Source organism: Ostrinia nubilalis, chromosome 17 (genome assembly GCF_963855985.1).
Source record: "Ostrinia nubilalis chromosome 17, ilOstNubi1.1, whole genome shotgun sequence".
Lineage (NCBI taxonomy): Eukaryota > Metazoa > Arthropoda > Insecta > Lepidoptera > Crambidae > Ostrinia > Ostrinia nubilalis.
The window spans coordinates 155978-181096 of record NC_087104.1 but is presented as its reverse complement, the minus strand read 5'-3'; the positions used below and the strand labels follow the sequence as shown (position 1 = coordinate 181096).

Below are 25119 nucleotides of genomic sequence, written 5' to 3'. Positions count from 1 at the left end.
TACCGGGAAATAATTATTTAATTACCTATGTAAAATAAAACTTATAAGATCACATGATGATGACGACGCCGGGACGATTAGATGCCCAGAAAAGTGGATTTTTCCTTCGAAAAAGCTTAGTACACTGAGAAAAATAATTTGGAATAATTATGCCCAACCTACAATGTCGTGATAAAGGTCGTCTATCCTCGAAAACGGTTAGGTGAAAGATGAACTTCGTGCAAAATACGATTTAGAAAGCATCTACCGTTCTCAATTTTCCATGAAAGCTCGTATTTTTCAGCTAGTTCAATGGCACCGCGCCGAGCGCTGTCAGGCGCGCGCGCAATCGCGACGCCATCGCCCGTAAAGCAGCCGACGCTATCGAGCGCGGATTTATCGGCCGCGAGATGTATAAACTAGGCTCTTACACTTCAAGCAACTAAGTTATAAGGAATTACAATCATTACATCAGAAGGAAGGATAAATGTAACACTTTACGGAAGGAGGACCATCAAAATTAAAAATGTTGTATCTGTTCATGCTATTATTATCTTTGGCAAAAAAGAAAAAAAAAGAGATGTCTGTGGTAGCTCTTTAATCTATGCTTGTCGCCATTAAAACATTCATTGAAATACAGTCCTTTTTTATTTGCTCTAATTCGAAAATCTAATAAAAACACACTTAGGCGTCATCATACTAACATTTGGTCCAAATCGAGCCGGATACGAGCCGAACTACAAGAAAAAGTGTGTTTCGAGCGGTGGGCCGAGTTTTTGAGTGAACAATTTATGTGAACAATAAACTGCGCATGTGGTGTGCATTGGAATGCAAAGAACTCTCGGCTGCCGGTTTTTGCAAGTTCAGTTATCAGTGCGAATTATCTACAATACGAACGATTACTATACAAACTGGGTTTCTAATGTGTTGTGAACTTGGCAATTACAATCATACAATATTGAGCGAGCATTGCAATTCACAGTAAACTTTAACCTCCTACGTTTGGTTGTTGCAATTTCAAGATGGCGAAAGACTCTGGAAAACTAAAAGTGTTGTTCGCATTACAAGATGAGTGCAAAAACAATTTGGTGAAAGCGGAAACAAATTTCAAGAAATCACCTAGAGATAGGTTAAAAAGACCATATTTGGAAGCTAGACTGGAATCGCTAGAGAGTTTATACTATAGCTTCAAGGAAGGTCATAAGGCAATAGTGTCCGAAACTTTGACGGACCGCAACCACCCGTACTTCATTGAAGATAAATATGAAAATTTCGAGGAACTATACATTCAGTATAAGGCGTTGTTGCGAGAGAATCTACAATCATTACTAACGTCTACACAGAAAACAACGACAACACCAGTGGTTACCCAAAATCTTGGTCAATGCGACTTAAAACTACCTCGTATTACATTACCGACATTTAGTGGAAAGTATGAAGAGTGGCAAACATTTTTTGACATGTTCTCATCATTAATACATCAAAATAAACATATTAGAAAAACTTCATTATTTGAAGAGTAATTTATCGGGTGAAGCACAAAACCTATTGAGTAACTTTTCTACTACAGATGCGAACTACGAGGAAGCTTGGAAACAGCTGATGAGACGCTATAACAATAAGAGATACATAAGTAATGCAGTGTTGAGAAATTTATTTTCAGTGAAAAAACTGAATAATGAGTCAGCTAATTTGATTAAACAATTGCTGGATACTACATCAACATGTTTGAAGTCGTTGGATAACATAGGTGTTAGCACGAGTGAATGGGATGCGATTATAGTGTTTTTAGTAGTGTCAAAGCTAGACACTGAATCAATCAAACATTGGGAACAACATATGAATTCCGTAAACAGTGATGAGCTACCGACCTGGGAACAATTACGAGAATATTTAGAGAGCAGATTCAGGTCTTTAGAGATGATTGATACAAATGTGACACGCACCACACCAGCACGCACCACACCAGCTGCTAAGCCTAAAGCTTTTCATGCTTCTATTGAGAACAAATGTAAAATGTGTCAAGAAAACCATTTCCTTAATCAGTGCAAAGAATATGGATTGTTAACACCCAACAAAAGACAAGATTTTGTGCAAAGTAACAAGCTATGCTTCAATTGCTTATCACCTACACATTCCGTCGCGAAGTGTCGTCTTTCAACGAGCTGCAAGAGATGCGGACGTCGTCACCATACTACCCTACATTATGAGAGAGAGAACAGAGATTCAAATCAGCAAACTACTGCAGCGAACGAGAGAGATGGAGCCACAGTGACATCTAGAGATTACCAACGTGAGAGAACGAGTACATCATCAGGTGGTACCCATATTACTACAGCATTTTCTAGAGGCAAACTTCAGCCAACCTGTGTCCTGTTAGCAACAGCTAAAGTTAAGGTATTTAGTTCAACTAATTGTAAACATACTGTAAGAGCTTTACTTGATCAGGGGTCTCAGGCTTCTTTTGTAACTGAGGCCACAGTACAGTTACTCGGTTTATCACGTAAACCTGTAAGTGGTTGGGTGTCAGGGTTGGGGGATGGTTCTTTTAGAATTAAACACTCAGTTTCACTTCACTTTGTGTCACGGCATAATCCACAACGTGTTATCCAAGTAAATGCATATGTGTTACATTCCTTAACATCTTTGCTTCCAGCTACACAACTCAGCACACCATCGTGGTCAGATATTGATAACCTACCATTGGCTGACCCCACCTATGCAACGCCAGGGAAGATAGAGGTCTTACTTGGAGCAGACGTTTATAGTGAAATAATACTGGAAGGAGTAATCAAGCAGACTGAAGGGAGCCTGATGGCGCAAAACACAGTATTCGGATGGATAATATCAGGGAAAGTGACACCAGAGCCCGGTGAGTCATCACAAGCTAATTTTACGAGCATGCACATACATATTGAGGAGGATGACTTATTGAAGAAGTTCTGGGAAATGGAGAATGAGCCTAATACAATACAAAAGGAAATGACAGAGAGCGAAAAGTTATGTGAAAAGATATTTGAAGCAACAACAGTGAGAGATGAGGAAGGAAGATTTGTTGTGAGATTGCCATTTGCAACGGATGATCCTAAAAGTAAATATGGTCATTCTGAAGAGATTGCTATCAAAAGATTGGAGTCATTAGAGAGAAAATTATCGAGAGATCCTAAGCTGAGAGAAGAATACAACAAAGTGTTTCAGGAGTATTTGACTTTAAATCATATGAGACCGGTTTACGAACATGAGTTGGAGAATAACAAGGCAGTGTATCTTCCTCACCATGCCGTGATAAGAGAAGATAAGGAGACTACAAAACTACGAATCGTGTTTAACGCATCGAGTAAAGGAGACAACAATGTATCACTCAACGATGACCTACTTGTTGGTCCCAAATTGCAACAAGATTTAAGACATATTCTGATGAGATGGAGAAACCATAAGATATGTCTTATCGCGGATATCGTCAAAATGTATAGAATGATCTGTGTAGCGGACGAGCATACAGATTTTCAGAGAATTGTATGGCGATTCACTTCAAATGAACCCATCCAACACTTCAAGTTATTACGCCTGACGTTTGGTACTGCATGCGCGCCGTATCTGGCAGTCAAAGCTTTACAGAGCCTAGCCAAGTTAGAGGAAGATAGGTATCCGCTAGCAGCCAAATTAACTAAGACAGATTATTATATGGACGATCTAATTACTGGAGCAAACACAGAAAGTGAGGCATTACAAATATACGATGAGATGAATAGGTTAATGAAATTGGGTGGATTCAAACTTCAAAAATGGAATAGTAACTGTGAAAACATAGTAGAGAAAATACAAGATAAAAATGAGCAAAATGGTAAGCAAGTAACACCTATTAAATTGAACAAGACCATCAAGGTCCTTGGAGTGAGTTGGTGCAGAATAACAGACAATTTTGTGTACACAGTGGAGTTACCAGATCCCAAGGAACCGATTACCAAAAGAAAAGTGTTAGCTGATGTAGCAAAGCTTTACGACCCAGAGGGCTGGATTGCTCCAGTCGTTGTTAACGCCAAGAAATTTATACAAACACTGTGGAAATCAGGACTATTGTGGGATCAAAGCTTACCTGAGGACATCCTGAGTGAATGGTTGGAGTATAGAAGTAGCTTGGCAGATTTGAGGGAACTGAAAATACCAAGATGGTTTAACGCTACACCAGGTTCTAAACAGGAATTACACGTGTTTTCAGATGCTTCCAAATCAGCCTTCGCAGCTGCTGTCTACATACGAGTCACCGATGAATCAAACAATGTTCATGTTCACCTGGTAACGGCAAAAACCAAAGTGGCCCCAATAGAGAAGGAAATCACGATCCCGAGGCTGGAGTTGTGCGGTGCTACCTTGGCGACCAAACTCATATGGGAAGTATCGCAGGTTATGGAGATACCCAAAGAGCATTTGTTTGGCTGGACAGACTCCACGATCGTGCTCGCATGGCTGAGAGGAGGCGCATCTCGGTGGACTACATTTGTGAGTAATCGGGTGTCCACTATTCTAAATATAATGAACGTTGAACAATGGAATCACGTACCTACAGAATCAAACCCTGCAGACTGTGCCTCGCGAGGTGTGACCCCGAGGGATCTCATTGCACATCCTTTATGGTGGCAGGGCCCGCAGTGGTTGTCGAAGAGTAAACTTGAGACGAATACTACATCAGTTGAAGACACGCACGAGGAAGAGAAAGTTAAGGCTCTAACTGTTTCAACCAACATTGAAGAAGACTTTATCTGGTCGAGATTTTCTTCTTTATCGAGGTTACTAAAGGTCCTGTCATACTGTAGAAGAGTTAAGATACCAAGAGATGAGAGATTAAACTTACCGAAATTTATAACAGTTGACGAACTTAGAGAGACATTATTGATCTGCGTTAAACAAGTCCAACAGATAGAATTTGAGAGTGAAATAAAACACCTGAAAGCTAAAGGATGTGTACCTAAGAAAAGTCCTTTGCGCACTTTATGTCCTTTCTTGGATGAAAAGGGAATTTTAAGAGTGTCAGGTCGCATCTCACATTCAGACGCAAGTTATGATACGCGACATCCAATGATTATGCCTGCTAAAAGTCATTTTACCAAGCTTTTAATTGTTGATGCGCATCATCAGACTGCTCACGGAGGTCCGCAAGCTACGCTTAATTTCTTAAGGTCTAAGTTCTGGATCATACAAGCCAAAGAGCGTGTCAAAAAGACCTTTAGAGAATGTGTGACTTGTTTGAGATATACATCAAGGAAGAACACTCCATTGATGGGTCTTCTTCCAGAGTCAAGATTAAAACCGAGTAAACCCTTTAAATCTACAGGAGTAGATTATTTTGGGCCAATACAAATAAGATTTTCACCAGGTAGAGGAGCCAAATCCTATAAAGGCTATGGATGTCTTTTTGTGTGCATGGCTACTAAAGCCATACACTTGGAAGCCGTCACTGACTTGACCGCAAAGGCATTCATTGCGGCCTTTCGGCGTTTCACAGCACGACGTGGCCATTGTCAAGACTTATGGAGTGATAACGGCACTAATTTTGTTGGCGCCGACAAGGAAATACAAGATATGTTCAATAATGCCAAATCATCACTTCCTGAAGAGATAGCAAAACTGCTTGTGTTAGAGCGCACAAATTGGCATTTTATACCTCCGCACTCACCCAATTTTGGAGGGTTGTGGGAAGCGGGCGTGCGTAGCACTAAAACACATCTGCGTAAAATGCTTGGAAACACTACACTTACCTACGAAGAGCTGGCAACGGTCCTGGCACAGGTGGAGGCTTGTCTAAATTCGCGTCCCATAAGCTTAATTAGTGATGACCCTAACGATCCCCTGCCTTTGACACCAGGCCACTTTCTCATAGGCGAACCATTAATAAATATTGTTGATCAAGAAGTCGATGGTAATTATAAGGGTTTAGATAGATGGAGGATGACTCAAAGAATTGTTAATCATTTCTGGAATAGGTGGTATAGAGAGTATTTGGGTAATCTTAATCAGAGATATAAGTGGAATTCACAAAATAAAGAACCTGAAATAGGTAATATTGTAATCTTAAAGGAAGATAATATGCCGCCTGCTAAATGGCTATTAGGTAAAATTATACAAAAACATCCTGGTTCTGATAACATTACAAGAGTTGTATCTGTCAAATGTAAATCTGGTATATTCAAGCGTCCAGTAAGTAAGCTCTGTTTAATTACTAAATAGGTTTTGTTCATGCTGATTAACGGTTTAGTTTTGTGTAACTACATATTTGTAAAACCTACTTAAGTTCATTATTAAGTTATTAGTATCTATTCACAGCATAAATATGTTCCTATAGCAGTGCTAAATGTATCAAGTAGGTACATTAAGACAAACTTATTGTGTAAAATTTGATATATTAAGCATTTAAATATTTAAGTTTAAAAGTGTTATTTAAGAACTAAGTTCTTGGTGGGCGGAATGTTCATGCTATTATTATCTTTGGCAAAAAAGAAAAAAAAAGAGATGTCTGTGGTAGCTCTTTAATCTATGCTTGTCGCCATTAAAACATTCATTGAAATACAGTCCTTTTTTATTTGCTCTAATTCGAAAATCTAATAAAAACACACTTAGGCGTCATCATACTAACAGTATCAATGACACTACATTGCAGCAAACAATTGCACAAAAACCCAATTTGAACAAAATCATTTATGTGATTTATATAAATTCTAAACAAGTTCCAATAAATGGCTGTAAAAGTCGTTTGAAAGATTCGTTAGCCCATCGTGGTAGAACTCACGCTTCAAAAATGCTCTATCACAAAAAAATAGAAGGAAAAGCAGTTCGCTCCGGTTTGTCATTTAACCGCAGATCTCCACCACGAAATATGCTATTTGCATTCCGACGACCATCATGAAAAAAAACAGAAAGACTGTTATCAGGAGCGGTACAGCTCAAGCGGTCAAACTAGTAGTGATCTTATTATTTATTCTGTCTAGAAACTTTATTACTTGCTCCATTTAGAGACGTTTAGCTCTGAATACCGTTATTAAGAGCTGAATATTCAACTCGACAAATAAAGAGGCGATATCAATTAAAAAACTATAAAAATGCCAACTTTTCTTAAATGCTGTTTGCGACTAAGTTAACTGTAATGTAAATCTTGAACTCACAATGCTCAGTCGGTCTCCGATGGAGACAAGTGTTATTTTTATTCGGAACACTTTCCCTCCGGCTCTGCTCGCACTTACCGCCCTATTCAAATTAAATGGAGTCTCTCAAGTGATAAATCTTTAATATTGCCGCCTGAACTCGTAATGTGACCGCGATAAACTGCGGAGACTGCTTACCTCACAATGAACAGTTATGACATAAATGCAGTAGACAAAAAGTTACATTTATGCTCTACATTTCTTTGAGAAAATAGTAATATTTTATTTATTCAAAACGGGTTAGTTTGAACTTCATTCCATGCGGCATTCGCGTCCAGACAACCTTTGTTTGAGCTAGAAATTAATTAAAGTTTTTCGTATCTAGCAAATTGAGTGTAATGCAAGAAAAATAGAAAGAAAAATAAAATGGAATGCGAAAGTTTAAATTCCAAGAAAAATATTTGATCTAAATGATTGCTGAACTTTTTATGGCCAGAAAGCGCCACATAATGAAAATGCAGCTTACGATTAAGGAAATTAATTTTAAAATCTAGTACAAAAATCACTGATGTAAAAAATTTCCAAACCTTCACGTCATATTTTACCACGTTCAACTACATAGGTACGTTTAAAATATGTATGAGCATTATGCACTTTCTATTCAGAGCCAGTCACGATATTGTGCTTGGCACTGAGCATCCTCTAATATGAAAGAATAAAACTGTCAAAACGCATTTACTTGAATAATGTCACCCCCCGGAGAGTTTCACATTCCACCACTCCCTTCAAATATAAACCTTGCATAGACTGGGATAAGCTACATTTTTTTGCAGTAAAAGACATGGTGTCGAGTTAACTCGGATTTTATGAGGCATATGGTAGATATCAAAACGAAACGTTGGTAAAGATGTGTGGCAGTTGGCATGCCAAAGAATAAGTACCTCGTTGACTGGACAGGAAAAAAAGTTAGATCTTAAACTAAAGATAGAGCTATTTTTGTCTCGGTTTTTGAGTTGTTGTTTTGCAATATACGCCTAGGATCTTGTTATCATTTGCAAGTCAAAAATGAAGCAATGTATAATTATTCACACTGGCACTGTGTGTGCTGGACTCACTCGCGTGGATTGCCGTTCACCATACAAATATAATCATGGATAACACAGCCGAAACACAGTTGAGCTTAGTTTTGAGTAGTTTTTTTATAACGGAATACAAAAAACATTAAATATAGACACAATAAATTGAATCCATAGATGAATGGTGCATTTAATATTTTACTAAGTAAAACTAGTATAAGTTTCGCGTTGTATAATTCAATTAATTCTAACCTAATCACAGGTATTCGCGATACGCTATTAGGCAATAATGAATATTACCTTTTTTGCCCGGTGTTTCGCGTTTAATACCTGTAATTATGTTAGAATTAATTAAAAGTAATGCAATAAAGAAACTAATACTTACTATTAGACGTTACAATACTTTTATTTATACCTATATCTTATGAGTATTATTTATGTTATCTTGCCTATTTTTATCTTATGAGAAATTATTCAAAAGATGGCAACTTTAAGCCCAAGCTTCGACGTAGAGTCTAGAATTCCAGTCAAAAACAAAAAGAGTCCTCTTTAAAGTAACCCTATATGGAAGAATGGGGTAATTTATCGAGTCATAAGTCCCCGTTTAGTGTTACCATCACGTACGCGGCCCGCGTTATGGGGATTTGGTTACCATACGTAGCCATATGTTACTAAGGCGTCCTATCAGTCAGGCCGCGATAGCATCTCTTGAAGACTATCTGCGACGCCTCGCCAATTCAAGGAGTTTATTACATTAATTAGGAAGCTTATAGGTCTATCTACACTCTACGCAGAAAACTTAGTAATAAATCTTGTTAGTTAAAATTGACGTCAGTAAGTAGGTAGTAACTTTTTTTCGATGAGCGATATACCTGAGCAGGAGATTGTCAAAATATTTATCCATGCTATTGCGTGTCGATTTAACGCGTCAAAGTAGCCTCACTGCAAACAGCAAACTCAAATGTTATTAAAGTAAAACAAAGGTTCGAGCGCTGCGCTGCGGCGGCCAACATTAAAACGTTTTCAATTACCGCCGCCCGCCGCAGATGTTGGTCAATTCAATTCACACTCTGATGACAAACGCGATGTGCGCCATAAACTTTCAGCGGAATTCCAACAGTGGGATCCCATCATTTTCGCCTCATCTGGCATAATTTCAGCTCGTCTTATCTCACCTCGTATTCATCTTTCATCACCTTAAGTATATTCATCACCTCAAGACATCGTCTATCAATCTCTTTTATGAGCTCGTGCCAGAAATGTGCCTATAACAGTACAAAGTACCTATATTACCTACATTATGCGATATGATATGGGTGGATATTGTTGACGACCATTATCTGTATCTGTACCCAGAGCTTACTTGCTCAAACGTCATAGAAAATTAATAAAAATTGCTATACAAATATAAACATATCTAACACCAAACTATAATAGTGTGTGTAAATATGAGAACAAATCCTCTTTGGCTCTCGAATCCATTCTCTTACTGTTGCTCTTTAAAGTTTTATCATCAACAGCCCTTTACAGTCCACTGCTGGATGAGCCTCCTCCACTATAGTGGAGGGTTTTGCCATAATCTCCACGCTTGGCAGGATCGCAGTTTAAAAGATTGATGTTTTTCAGAGAGCGCTGCTGCCCGTTCTCTGTTTGATGTGTAGTCCCTAAGTCGCCTCTTACGACTGGCAAAAGAGCGCGCAACAGAGGGCGCTGCAGTTACAATAAAAAATCAATTTATTTAAACAAATACAAAACAAAATAAAGGTAGACCTAAAATATGACATTTACAAAATATTAATAAAAATAAACTCCACAATTGTTCCAAGTACACTAAATAAAATAACGAGAATAGAATTAAATAATTAACGGTATAACGATATAAACGGTATAAAAAAATTAACGGTATAAAAAAACTATAATACATAAGTGGGGCGGCTTCGGACTGCTGACCTGTGTGTGATTCGGACCGTAAAAAGAGAAAGAAGAAAAGAATAATAAAAAAAGAAAAAGTCACCTACTCAATACGGAAAAGGACGCTGTGTTTTTCTGAATTGAATACGAAATACGTGCTATGTGGTGTTAATACGAAAATTTTCACTGTGCGAAGCGCAAAAGCGAACAAAACAAAACCCGGCGGAAACCGGAAAGGTGCGAGGTGAAATGTAACACACGACCTGCAGGGCCGATGCTATTAAATGGAGTAAGAGGAGCGAACAACTAAGAAGAAGAAGAAGAAGCAAGAGTAGGGGTTGGTGACAAAAGTATTCTACTCTGCCGTCACCACACGGCTTTAAAGTTTAGGAACTAGTTTACATGTACACCTGAGCTGATTTATTTCTATCCGCAACAACTCCTGGCTCGCGCCGCGTCTGCGGTCGGCAGTGCGACGGTCGCGTCCGTCCGACACTCGAAACTCTATCATTGGGAACTGCAGCCGCGGCGACGCGACCCGACACAAGTATCGGCACCAACTACACGGAACTACTCAATTGATTTATGACTTTCTCAACTACTGTGTATTACCTCTCGTCCCTTCCATTGTTATCACACACAAGAGGAAGTTGGTTCCACCATTTAATGTACTTGACTGAAACTACAATTTATTGGCTCCTTAAAGCACAAAAATGATGAAGGCTCGTTTGAAAAAACGGAACCTAATCTAAACTTTCGAGGAAGGCTTGAATGTTACTAATTCATAAATTCGTGTTATTTCAAGTTAAGCCGTGTCGGCATTACCTCAGAAGCATTTATTCGAGTTGGAAAATAAAATTACAATCATCATCATCGTTAGTAACATCACAATACTAACAAAGAGCGAAAAATACAATGTAACAAAATAGTCTCACCCATTAATATAACAAAATGAGGTCAGCAGAAGTGGCATATTTATAGTAAACTTATTCATAATGGCCATTATGTCACAAATGAAATAACGCGGTCGATCTACATAAAATGACAATAGCTCACACAATGACGTGTTCCGATTGCATGAATTAATCCCCCACAATGGGCAAACATTCCCACATTAACTCACTCTCATACAAATACTACGCGAGAAACATTGCATAATGCCGGTGAGAATGTTAGCGGATATTTCTGGTAGAGAATGCCCTCATTAAAATATGATTTGCATTCATTCACCAAATAAGTGTTGTCATCAAACAAACATTGAAAAGCTACCTACTTGACCTAATTCAGTAAGTTTTAAATATAGCTTTGATTCTACGAGGCCCTCAAGTATCAAAGCATTATTGTTATAGCGATCATATGTTCGCGCTTGTGCTAATCTTGACCCGTGTAAGCCCTTTCTATATCTTACCGCTTTTACTCGCTTTTCTCAGAAGTACGTCAATGCAGGTGTGACATTATTATGACACTGCGCCGCCCGGATAATGCCATTAAGTGCAATGTACGACGTAACACGTCACTGCATATTATGTTTCTTTAGTTGCATCGCATTCAACCGTACGACTGTAGGACGGAAATATTATTTGTAATATTAAAAGGTACAACGTGGAAGATCATAACACTGACTTTATTAACCTTAATTTAACGCTCTCTATATGTTGCAGTGTGTGTGAATTTGTGATGACGACGAGTATTTGTGATGTATCTCAGAAACATAATTAAAGCTTTCATTTAATATCTAATTGCTTATTATTTCCTTTACATAAAAGAGTCTTCATTGGTTTCATTTTATAACTGTAACCCACTGAAAAGTACTATAGTCTCTCTCTACACACATAGAGCAAATCAAGAAAATATATTGGTAGTATTATGAAGTCTTGGAGAATTTAGAATAATGGAATTTATTTTTACACTTATTGTAAAAAAAAAACTAAACAACTGCAATTTCAAAAGCATTAATATTCCTAGTACAGAACAATAAGATAATTTACAAGTCTAGGATTCGCAGACACGGCTATTACTTGCGAATGAGGATCATTTCGATTTTTAGCTGTGAATGCAGATTTATAGGTCTAAGAAATCCTTAATATACAGTCCAAAAATTTTTGTTCTACGACAAAAATTGACGAAGTTATGGCCAAATTACTAAAAAAGTTCACTGACCGCCCGGCGCGGGACCGATGACGTCACTATATCCGATCCGAACGCTGCCGGCGTACTGCGTGGATAGAAAATATTTTTTTCTAGCCAAACTATCAGTTTTAGAGAAAAACTTGTTATGACATTTATTCATCAGAATAAAGTAAGCTACCGATATGTAATTTTTTTAAATAGAAATTGTGAAAAATATCGCAAAAAATCCATACGCTCGTACGATTCAATGGAACGCGGAGACGCGATTAGGGTCTCCGCAGTGGTATATTTAGCGATTTATTCAAATAAAGTGTTCATAAGTGTTGTTAAGAGTCATAAAATCGTCCAAGTAAAATATAAAAATGTATAAATATTAATTTATATATTTATACATTTTTATATAAGTATAGCTGAGGCAGATACACTCTGCCTAGGCTACAAGACATTGCTATGAAGATCATTTCGATGTACACGCAATACCTACCTGTTATTTAGTTTTTCTGAGTTAAACCTACGTACCTACCTATCTATTCGCCGTTCCCATGGGCGGGCCAGCTGCTCCCTCCTGGAAATCTATTTAATCTTTGCCTAGAAGCTGGGTATGACTCCCCCGCCCCTCTCCTCTCCCCAGGTCATAAGCTGGGCATGACTTCCCCCTCGGCCAGAAGTCGGGTATGATTTACCCCCCCCCCAGGCCAGAAACTGGGTATGACTTGACCCCTCCCCCTCCCCCCAGGCCAGAAGCTGGGTAAGGCTTGCCCCTCCCCCCAGGCCATAAGCATAAGCTGGGTATGACTCCCCCTAGGCCAGAAGCTGGGTATGACTTACCCCCCCCCCTCCCCCCAGGCCAGAAGCTGGGTAAGGCTAGCCCCTCCCCCCAGTCCATAAGCATAAGCTAGGTATGACTCCCCCTCGGCCAGAAGCTGGGTATGACTAACCCCCCCTCCCCCCAGGCCAGAAACTGGGTATGACTTGCCTCTCCCCCCCTCTTACCAAGGCCAGAAGCTGGGTAAGGCTTGCCCCTCCCCCCAGGCTATAAGCTGGGTTTGACTTATCCCCCCCCCCCCCCCCCCCCCCCCCCCCCCCCCCCCCCCCCCCCTCTAGGCCAGAAACTGGGTATTAGCACTCATATTATGTATTATTATGTTTAATACAAACAATCATAAAGTTACACTCGCCCCAACCGCGTCTCCGCATTCCATCGAATCCTATAAAAATGTGGTTTTTGGACATAGCGATAAATATTTTTCACAATTTTTATTTTTAAAATTACTGGTCGATAGGTTACTTTATTTTGATGAATAAATGTTATTAAAAGTTTTTTTCTAAAACTGATAGTTTAGCTGGAAAAAAATATTTTCCATCCCAATAGTACGCCGGCTGCGCTCGATTCGGATATAATGACGTCACGCGGCCCTGCGTACGTTGACTTTTAGCGGCAAAAACGGCTTATGTTTAGTACTTAATATCTTCGTAAGTAATGGTCCGATTTGGATAATTCAAAAAGATATATCTTTCTTATGTCTTAAAGATTAACGTAGATACTAGTTTTATTGAATTTTCTACAACAGTACTGATCCTCATTAAGCGCGATAATTAGCGCACAATCAAAGGTCAATGAGGTCACGCGCGGCGCTTTGTCCCATTCGCGCGCCGGCGCAGCGGCCACGCCCTCCGCCGGCCCTTGTCTATGCCACAGCCGGGACACACCTTTATGTTGTGGTCTGTCGTAATCGTGGTGCAGCGCGATATATGATCTATGATACCAAATCTTGCTAGAGCTTTCACTTATCGTGCTTTGAATGTTTTGATCTTGATCTTGTTGACGATTAATAACTGCGTTATTTAAATAAAGCAGAGCAATGGAAATAAATGCTCACGGGCATTGGGGAGTTAACAGATTTACCCACAAACTCAAACTGCCGTTAAAGACGTCGGTCTGTGCACCAACAATAGTTTGGTGCAGAATGTTGGAATTAAATTTTAACAGTAGGCTGTATGACTAGATGTCCTTGCCTTGGTTTTTTATTTTTTTATTTGACATTTGGTGTCATTTAGTTTATTCATTCAATCCCGCCTTTTCGGTTGTCATTGTATGTTTTGTTTTGCTGAAATATAAGTTTGAAGCTGAAGAAATCTTGTGTTATCATTTCAAAATCGAATAGGTTATGGGCCCAGACCCACGCGAGTGATAAACAAAGAGCAGAAAGTAGTGAACAACAAAAGCGTCACTGCATGCGTGTTGTTCACAACCTCAAAATGGAATTTGGAAAAGCAATCAATCTTGAAAAATTCGATGGCTCCAACTTTAAGCAATGGAAATTCCAGATAAAATGCGCCCTGCGTGCCAAAGGGCTAGACATCAACACGCCAAAATCAGAAACAAATGCCACTCAGTGGAATAAAGATGACGGGATGGCAATGTTTATAATGACGTCTGCAATGGATCTGAAACAAGTAGCACTCATTGAAAACTGTGAAACGGCGCTTGAGGTGATGACCAAACTCGAATCCATCTATGAACAAAAGTCGGAAATGACCAAAATGATGTTGCATGAACGCTTTTACCAATACAAAATGTCGCCAGCAGATAGCATTGCTCAACATATAGCAAAAGTTGAAAGTTTGGCCAAACAGCTAAAAGAAAATGGAGAAGATATCAGTGATACTGCAATTATAACCAAGATACTGAGTACACTACCTCCTAAGTACAGATCTCTCCGTCAGGCCTGGATGTCACTTGATTCAAGTAAACAAACAATAATCAACTTGACTGCTCGATTATTGGACGAGGAGGCCAGCTTGAATGTTGAAGATGAGAATGAAACAGCTTTATTAGTGGCAAAACAGAGTGCAAAAAGAAAACCTGTCCCATCTTCTAAGGCAAATAAAGAGTCGGAAGAGAAATCACACCGTTTTATATGTTACAATTGTGGAAAGCGAGGTCACTTCGCAAGAGATTGCCGAGCTCCCAAACAAAAACAAAATGAAGGGGAGAGAAACATGTTAGCTTTCAATGTAGCAAGTGCTAACTGGAAAGATGATGATGAGAGCAGCAAATGGATATTGGACAGCGGTGCCTCTGCTCACATGTGTTACAAACGAGAAAGTTTTGTGGAACTGTATGAATACACTGGATCTCCACTGAAATTAGGAAATCAAGAAGCAATAGAAGTGATAGGAGAAGGAAATGTTCTGATTAGTAGGTGTGTCAATGGACAGTGGGAGACAAGTATCTTGAAAAAGGTGCTTTATGTACCAAACCTGAGAAGAAACCTTTTATCTGAAGGAGCTGTGACAAGGCAAGGCTATATTATTGTGAAGAAAGAAGCTGATGCTTTGATTTACAAAGACAATAAAATAGTGATGTGTGCATCTTTACAAAGTAACAATCTATATGAGTTAAAAGTGAAAACAGTTCAAAATCCTGTGTGTAATGTTGTGCAAAAATTGGACTTAAAAACATGGCATGAACGTTTAGGACACTTGAATGTCAAAGAAATTGAGAAGATGTGTAAAAATAATGTGATAACTGGTGTGGACTTATCAGACAGTGACAAGTTTGTATGTGAGGGCTGTGCTTTTGGCAAGCATGCTCGTCAACCATTCCAGAAATCCAACAGGGGACCACTGCAACCAGGTGATGTCGTTTACAGTGATGTTTGTGGACCATTCAATGTGCCGTCTGTACAAGGTATGAAATATTTTGTCATTTTCAAAGATGCTGCGACAAGTTTTAGATATGTGTACTTTCTAAAAAACAAGTGTGATGTGTTGAACTGCTTTAAAAAATATAATGCAAAAATCAAAAACTTTTTTTCACATGGTGTGCGCACATTTCATACTGATAATGGTGGTGAATACACTAGCAAAGACTTTAAAGAATATTTAGACAGTGAAGGTATCTCTCATGAACTCACAGCCCCTTACACTCCTGAACAAAACGGTCGGGCTGAAAGAGAAATCAGGACAATTGTAGAAAGTGCTAGGTCCATGCTGTATGCCCGTAGTCTACCACTCAATCTGTGGGCAGAAGCAGTCAACTGTGCTGTTTACTTATTGAATCGCACATCCTCTAGCCAAACTCCTAATATTACACCTATAGAACTGTGGAGTGGTGTAAAACCTGCCTTGGATCATATCAGAGTTTTTGGGTGTGAAGGATATGTCCATGTACCTGATCAGCTGAGAACAAAGCTGGATTGTAAAAGCCACAAAATGATGTTAGTTGGCTATGATAATAACAATTACAAAATGTATGACCCGAACACTAAAAGAATTACAGTTTCAAGAAATGTGATTTTTAATGAACAGAAAAGTCCTGAGATTATAAGGAATGAATCACGGATTTTCATTTGTGATGATAATGAATGCCAAGAAAATGAAGAGATAACAGATCACTCAGAGAGGAATTTGATTGATCAGAGCAGTGAAAGTGATAATAGTACATACTCTGCCGTTGATGAACAAGATGAGACATATGAACCTTCACAAGAAATAGATTATTCTAACATATGCGATTCAAATGTTACTCTACGACCACGAAGGAATCAAATTTTTGAGGCCAACTTATTAGAGCTAAATATACCTGTTACTTATGATGAAGCAGTTAATAGTAAGGAATATAAACTATGGCTAGAAGCAATTAATGAAGAACTAGAGGCTCATCACACCAATAATACATGGAGTTATGTTGATAAGGCAGATCAGAGAACTATAACATCGAAATGGGTTTTTGATATCAAAAGAAACCAAAATGGTGAAGTTGACAGATATAAAGCTAGACTTTGTGCCCGTGGTTTCACACAAGTTGAGGGAATAGATTACAAGGAAATATTTTCCCCCACCACGAGGTATGAGTCAATAAGAATACTTTTGTCTATGTCTGCTGAAAATAACTGGAAAATAAGACAGTTAGATGTTAAAACAGCTTTTTTGTATGGGGATTTAGAGGAGGACATTTTTATGGAAATCCCTGATGGGGTAAGGGCACCTTCAAATAAAATTTGTAAGCTGAACAAATCCTTATATGGCTTAAAACAGGCGTCCCGTTGTTGGAACAAAAAGTTTACAGATTTTTTATTAAAGTTTGGATTTGTTCAGTCACAGGCAGATAATTGTGTGTTTGTAGGAAACTTTAATGATGTTAAAGCCTTGCTAATTTTATATGTTGATGATGCTTTGATAATGTCTCAGTCAAATACAGTATTAGATCAAATTGTTAACTACTTAAAGCAAGGATTTAATATCAAAGAATTGAGTTTAAGCCGCTTTGTTGGTCTGGAAATTTTAAAATCTGATAATTCTGTATGTATCTATCAAAAACAATATATTGAGCAAATAATACACAAATTTAATATGAGTACAGCACACCCCTGTAATACACCTGTTGATGTAAATGTTCAAATAACTAAAAGTGATGATGATAATGAGAAGATTGATTTTCCTTATAGAGAGGCCATAGGGTCATTATTGTTTTTGTCCACAGCAACTAGGCCAGATATTTCATTTGGTGTTAATCTATTAAGTAGATATATTAATAGACCGAGTTTAGAACATGTTACACAGCTTAAAAGAATAATTCGTTATCTTATTAAAACTAAAGATTTATGTATCAAGTATCAAGGTCACGAAAATTTAATGGGATATTCAGATTCTGATTATGCTGGGGATCTAGACACCAGAAAGTCTACTACTGGCTATATTTTTATGTTAAATGGTGGTCCTGTATCTTGGGCTAGTCAGAAGCAGTCCTGTATTGCATTGTCAACCACCGAGGCCGAGTTTATGGCTGGATGTGAGGCCGCCAAAAATCTTTTATGGTTGAAACAATTCTTTAAAGAAATTGATATTAATGTAAATTGCACAACTTTATGTATTGATAACCAGAGTACAATTAAATTAATAAATAATCCAGTCTATCATAAAAAAACAAAACACATTGATGTTAAATTTAACTTTATTAGAGAGAAGGTACAGCATAACTTGATCAGTATTAAGTATGTGCCAAGTTCTGAACAATTGGCTGATATTTTGACAAAGGCTCTCCCTACTTCTAGATTTCAACACATAAGAGATGTAATTTTATCTGATAATTGATGGGTATGTTTTGTTATATATTTCTAGAATACACTGTTATGTTGAATACATAGTATGTGTAGTTTATTTTTGTTGTGTACCTATTATGTATACCCTTTGCATATTTATATTAGTTTAAGAGATGTTAGTATGTTAACTTTAAGCTTATGTATATCATAAGATGTTATAAAATTTAGTGGGAGTGTTGGAATTAAATTTTAACAGTAGGCTGTATGACTAGATGTCCTTGCCTTGGTTTTTTATTTTTTTATTTGACATTTGGTGTCATTTAGTTTATTCATTCAATCCCGCCTTTTCGGTTGTCATTGTATGTTTTGTTTTGCTGAAATATAAGTTTGAAGCTGAAGAAATCTTGTGTTATCATTTCAAAATCGAAGAAAGTACTTCACTACACTCATGCATGAACTGTTTGAATTACACGCATTCGATGACTACAACCAATAACGGGTCTTATTTCAGTCGATGATTGAACGACGCGTTTCTCTCATTTACACCCCTAACTATGTACGGGTAAAGCATTATAATTATGACTAGAGCAAGCGTAATACCGACCAAAGCGGCACTTAAATATATGCCCTAGGGCTATTTTAGTGCAGCAGTTAAAAGGTTAACGCCTTGGTCGGTGTTAGTTTGCATAATTGGTAAATAAATTAACTGAAACAAATTAGTACCCACTTATTTCATTTATGCTAAGTTGTTAAGAAGAGTTTAATTTTGCATTTCTAAGATCCGCGGTTTACCTGATAAAAAGTGTTTTTATCGCCGATACAACATATTGAATTATGAATAATGATCATTGCGATGTACCGCTACAGCCTTCGTAGCCGACGCACTATTTCACTTCATTTCATGCTATCCATAAACCATTAGACACGACACAACCATAGAGTCATCGCGCTGGTGACGTTTTTGCCGCCATCCACTGACAACATGCGTCAAATGCATCAATCAAGCGTCCTGTCAAAGTGACAGAGACTGCCAGTCACACGTCAACTTAACAATTAAAAGCAATCTACTCTTGAGCAGTCTTACTATGATGTTCATAACAGCGCCTAGGAGCATTTAGTTTCTCGTCATACTTTTAGATTTTTATTTAGATACGGAAAACATATATTTAAAACATCATTCAATAAAATCACCAAGCTGATCATAATACTGAAAATCATCATACCTACATATTCTCAATAAATGATCGTGCTACGTCGATGCATGATTTAGGTCGATACATATCTGAAAATGATGGCGATTGAGTTCGTAGCAAGTGGATCAGAGAGCGAGCCTTGACCTTCGGGGAAACTCTCACGGCCATGCCATTAGGGATGCTTCAACATTTTGGCCTTCAACTGAAATGACACTATTAGTATAGTGGTAGCCCGGGTGAAGGAAAAATGATTTAGATTTTCATTTATTTTACCGAAAAAGATTTTATATTTTCGACTACCGCCCTAATTAACTGCAATCACAAATGGAAACTGGACAAAGATGTATCAAATAAGCATTTTAAATTATTTTAAGACTGATTTTTGAAGTGCCATATAATTAAAATGTATGAACAAACGTAACGTTTGAATATAACTGTTTGTTGTAAAAAAAAACAGTCAGAGTCAGGAAAAACAATCTACTAAAGCCTGCCAACCTTGATGCCCCGATCGTCATCAGAACTGGCCCAGCAGCGAGGTGTGAGAATCGATGGGAGAGTACAATTGAATTATTGCGCCTCCCACGCCGAATCTGTAATCACCATAACCTTATACGCTTTGATTGGCCAACGGTACTCCTTGAATATGATCATGGGTTTTAGGCATCATTTACAATGAATAATTGCTTGAATGAGAATAGTGAGAGTACGTGCTATATTTTTATAACAATCTATTTAAGTATCGATTATATCCAGATAGCTAGCCGGCTGCCCATCTCTGGACTCGCGATCCAAATCAATCTGTTAAATTGTAGCTGACTTAATAAGCCATATGGCAACTTATAAGTCCGACAAAGGTTATAGTGACCTCAATAGTAGCAACCCACAGAAGAATCCACAAAGCTAACTTTTGGGACTAAGTACTACCCTATTAAAGAAAATCGTGCCACATTATCATTTGTGTAGACATTTCAGAAATTCCATAGTGAAATATTTATGTTTAGCGTAATAAAATTATAGATTTCAATAAAAAATATCATAACTATCCTACTAAAAAGCAAGTGATTTTATATAATTTATGGTGTTATAAAATACGTTAATTCTTGTTTAGATATTTGCATTTTATTGACGCTAGGCGCTATGGATTATACAAGTTATGGCAACATGGCCGTTTGGTTCTAATGAATATTATTCATGATCACACACTAAACGTGTTACGTTATTGCCTCACATTCACTTTCGAAGTTGTTGTGTGTAAGTTGAATGGATAAGAAGAGCTTTCCGGCTGATAAAATTATATGAAAGGCTTGAGTAAAACCTCTGCTATAAGCCGAGCGAAAGCGAGCATCAATGGACACTTCTGTGCCTGAATTCCTACATTCGACTATTCAGTTGTGACACAAAAATTGCGCACAAATACTATTTGGAGGGTTAAAGAGGAGGCCTATGTTCAAAGACGAACCTCCTAAAGGCTAATATAGATAGATAGATAGATGTGTAGAACAAAAGGACGTGTCCTGAGAAGTGATCATGAAACCTAAACGTCTAACGTCTTTCAAGTTGAAAGTCTCAACACCTAGGGTTAAACCCGGGACGAACTTGAACACTGGTTCAACCAGAGTTTAACTTTTTGTAATAAAGGGCCTAAAGTTCTGTGACTGCTTGATATTATGATGAAAGCTCTTTAACTACTATCAAAGTAGTAGTAAATCAAGGAATCGATACTGTGAAACAAATTATGACATAGCCCTTTCAGGGCAATAAACTTCTATTCAGTCTAAAACATTTAACTGTAACATATTAAACTGTAGCTAAACGACAGGTCACCGTGCGCACGCGTCTCTGATCGAGAGCGCACAATAAAAGTTTATGGCTGCGGCAACTGCGCATGCGTGGAGTGTTAAGCGATTGGGAAATTATCTTATGGAGTTATGGGGTTCATGGTATTTAGACATACTCGTGTAGAGTAATACAGTTATGGTGACCTCCTTTGTTAATGTTTTTAAGAAATCACAGCAATTAAATCGTAATAAAACAATAAAAAAGGCTCCAAGACCGAAACTAGCGTGATTTTTGATAATGTTGATTTTTGATAAAGTTGTTTTAGAAACAATTTAAATAAAAACATAACCCTCCTTCTTACGCAGTCGGGTAAAAATCAAGTTTGTTGCAGGTTTCTCTAGAATTCTAGATTGAAAAAAAAATAGTTTACTTTTTGATAATGTTAAATAATAAAGATATTCAGACACATTCTTACTTACATATTATAAAAAATAAAACCCCAACATCACCTACCTACACCCCAAAACTTTCTGTTAAAGTTTACCAACCAAGTTACTTAGGTAGGCAGCGTACAATCAGCACAAAACTGAATTAATTGTTATTTATCTTTACAGTATTGAGAAACACTGATTGATTGGTTTTGTCAGCGATTGGTCACCCTTCGTTTTTCAACGACCTGACTCAAGTTCAATAACTGTAACTCAATTCTTTTGCTGCATTGGTTTTAACCAAGTTACTTAACATTATGCATCTAATAGAAGGCATTGTTGATAGTTTGTCAAGCTAATGTGCACTAAAAAGAGTCTATTATAAAACTGGAATTGAATTTGAAGGCTGAGATTGTTTACAAAAGGCGTAGAAAACAAAAATGGCTGAGATTGTTTTTACAAAAAGCGTAGAAAACGGGAGTTAAAATGTCAAAGTCCACTGACCTTTCATGCTGCAGCACCTCGGCGCGCACCCAGGGCGCCGCGCCCCACTCCTCCTCGGGCTCCTCCTTCATCTTCAGCAGCCCCGACAGCCACGTGTACGACTTGCTGCGCTTCATGGCGCGCCCATCACCACACCACACTCCATCCGTACACTGCACTCACTGACTGAACGAGTTACACTAGTCACACCACTGCTGTCACTTTTGAATTTAGAACGATCTTGGCAAATCACTTGGCGTCGGTTTTGAATTTGGAACGCTTTTGTTGCACACCCCACACTGAAGCCGTCACTTTTGAATTTCGAATATTCCTTGACGTTTCGTTTTACACAACACTTTTTTGTTTTTTTTTATTAATTACTTTTGAATTTCACTGCTCGAGTTTTCCAGTTTAAGCTTCAGCACTATTTGATGAAATATGTTTTTATTCAACAATATTTTCGAGGATTCTCTCCAAACTACCTACCTAACTTAAAAATAACGAGCTTCTAACAAACTACTTGAGAAAATACAATCGGTTTTCTATTGTACCTATCCGCATAGACGCATGTCAACGTCAACTACCGTTTTTCAACCCACACTTTAATTACATTTACAACACAAAATAAACACTAACCCTTTGAAGAGAAAAGCCGTTAGATTATAAGGATGGCTACAGGTTAGTTCCTATTACAAGTGAGCCTTACAATATCCAATACATTCCGCGCACACGCAGCGACATTGTTTCGACACCGCGCGCGCTCAAAATATCAATTATTTTGCCTCATTAAAATTTTCCAACGCACTCACTATAAAATCTATTCTTAGATCTTATGCCTAATAATAACAAGAATTACATTGCTGTAACATGGTTTGTCGATGTGTAATCTCATCTAATAAAATTGACGTTAACGATTACGAATAAAAAAACGGCCAAGCGCGAGTCGGGTGTTTTTTCTGTAGTTATTCGTAAAAGGCGAAGAAAAGTTACTTTACACTCGCAGTTATTGAGCAAAAAGTTGAGGGCTTACTTTGTTTTGTGAGTGCTTGATTGGTTATTGACGTGAAGAGCTTTTTGCAGGCAAATTCATGATCCGACCAAGTCAACGAACACAATGACTTCATTTTGGAATTATGTTTTTATGATGATCAAGCAATTTGATATATTTTTTGAATTTTAGCTAATGATTAGCAATAAAAAATATTTCAATTTCTACCGTTAGCTATCTTTAGTCCGGGAATTGATCGCGGAACGCGGAATACAATATCACACAGTTTACGCTATCGAATCTGCGCAAGTTAAGAATCTAACTAAATCTCCTTTTAAATAACATTCAGTGTATGACTTATCAAAATTGCTAACTGTACCTACATATTTATAACGTCTTGATATCATTATAATATTATATTCTACTCAATACCCGTAATCGGATTACAGTGAATGGATTTAATCACAAAACTGTGCTGAGGACCCCTAAATAGTGACCTCAGCTGACCTCACGTCGACAAAGAGGTGTTGATCATGCGTGTCCGTCATCGCGGCCGTCCCTTGGACTGTCAAAGTGAGAGAAAGACGCAAGATATGGCTCAGCGACAGTGCTAGCGAAGCCAAAGAGTTAAAAGTTAACATTTACTCGTTAGCAACGATAGCTACGTTATGCAAATTTCGAATTTGTGAATATTTATCGCTGCAATTAACTAATTCCATTGGAGCATTGCCCGATCGTAAATATCGGTAGCTGCAAATGCCAACGAGGTTTGGCTGGCAATTTACTACAAAATTAACCTCTATTTCTATTTTATTGATTAATTCGCCTCTATAAATTAAGAGCGTTTTATTTTACCATTTTAAATCGTGTTTTTTGCCGATTTTGTACTCAAAAACTTAATTGTAGATAGGTACATCGCCTCCACTGGACAGCAAGCCGAATTAGTTTGGAGAGAATCTCACGAATGTTTGTTGAAGAGAGCTCTAATGCCGGCTGCTCGCACCTGCAACAAAAAACTTGTATCACGCGGTGTCAAAACGCGCCATTGTGGACAGATGACTAGATGATTGAAGAAATAAACTGATGTTAAATAAGTATCAAACAACAATTTTTAAATAATAAAAACGAGATACATAGGATTAACACATCTAACCAACTTTATAAAAAGTGAACTGAATTCTCAAGCTGGTTAAACATTATCTGTTGACATGTCCTCTGTCAGCCTGACAGTTATTATTGTTGACATTGTCAGAGTGCCCGAGGTGGGAGGAAAATTGAAGTCAAGTGGCGTCAGTTTATCTCTGAGCAAACTGTACACGTCTTACCTAAACAGAATTATTTTAAAAATAAACACTACAGCTCTCTTTCCGGTTCAATAAATTGTTAAGAGAGCTCGAAATGACGCAGCAATTGAACTGAACTTTTGTTGTTTTTGTAAATAAATTCAAAGTTGTCTATCAAATCACGTTGACAAGATATGTTTTTGGAAATGTGCCATACTCATAGATGGATATCAGAGTCGACAGATAAGTATAGCACCTTTAAGATCTATCCCTTCTCTTACAACAAGCCCGGTAATGTAAAATAGCAGAAGTGCAATCAACCGCTCAGGTTGTTATAAGTTGTTGCGTCGACGCCGCTCATCACGGTGACGGAGCAGCCGGAGCCAGGACTCAGGAGTCGACACAATTTGTAGCGATGGAGAGCCACCCTCGCGCGTAATGAGTGACCAAGTGCAAGTCAGGGCTAGGGCGCCACCACACCAAGACGAGATAGAGTGTAATTCAATATTTATGCTCTCAAACTGTCTTTAAATTGTGAATAAATACTGTAAATTAATTATACATCCCTACTAATGCTACACATCATTTTAAACCAGACTCCAAATATACTTGAATGTACAATATCTACAGTATTTTTTCAATCTACCGTTGTATAGAGGACGCCAACGGTCAGCGAGCTCGTAAAA

The 25119-nt window shown here is 38.0% G+C and overlaps 3 protein-coding genes across 3 annotated transcripts in view; 2 read left to right on the top strand and 1 right to left on the bottom strand.

Annotated features, from left to right (window-relative positions):
- LOC135079791 (guanine nucleotide-binding protein subunit beta-5) overlaps positions 1 to 25119 on the bottom strand; it is a 434210-nt gene that overhangs the window by 280643 nt on the left and 128448 nt on the right. The window lies entirely within an intron of this gene.
- The window catches only part of LOC135079789 (solute carrier family 22 member 1-like), a 53178-nt gene that overhangs the window by 13735 nt on the left and 14324 nt on the right, over positions 1 to 25119 (top strand). The gene's annotated exons all lie outside the window — the stretch shown is intronic.
- On the top strand, positions 1002 to 5294 carry LOC135080172 (uncharacterized). Its single transcript, XM_063974854.1, has 4 exons — positions 1002 to 1270; positions 1836 to 1990; positions 2636 to 4479; positions 5229 to 5294. Exons 1-4 carry the CDS (start codon positions 1002 to 1004, stop codon positions 5292 to 5294), a joined length of 2334 nt encoding a protein of 777 aa, XP_063830924.1.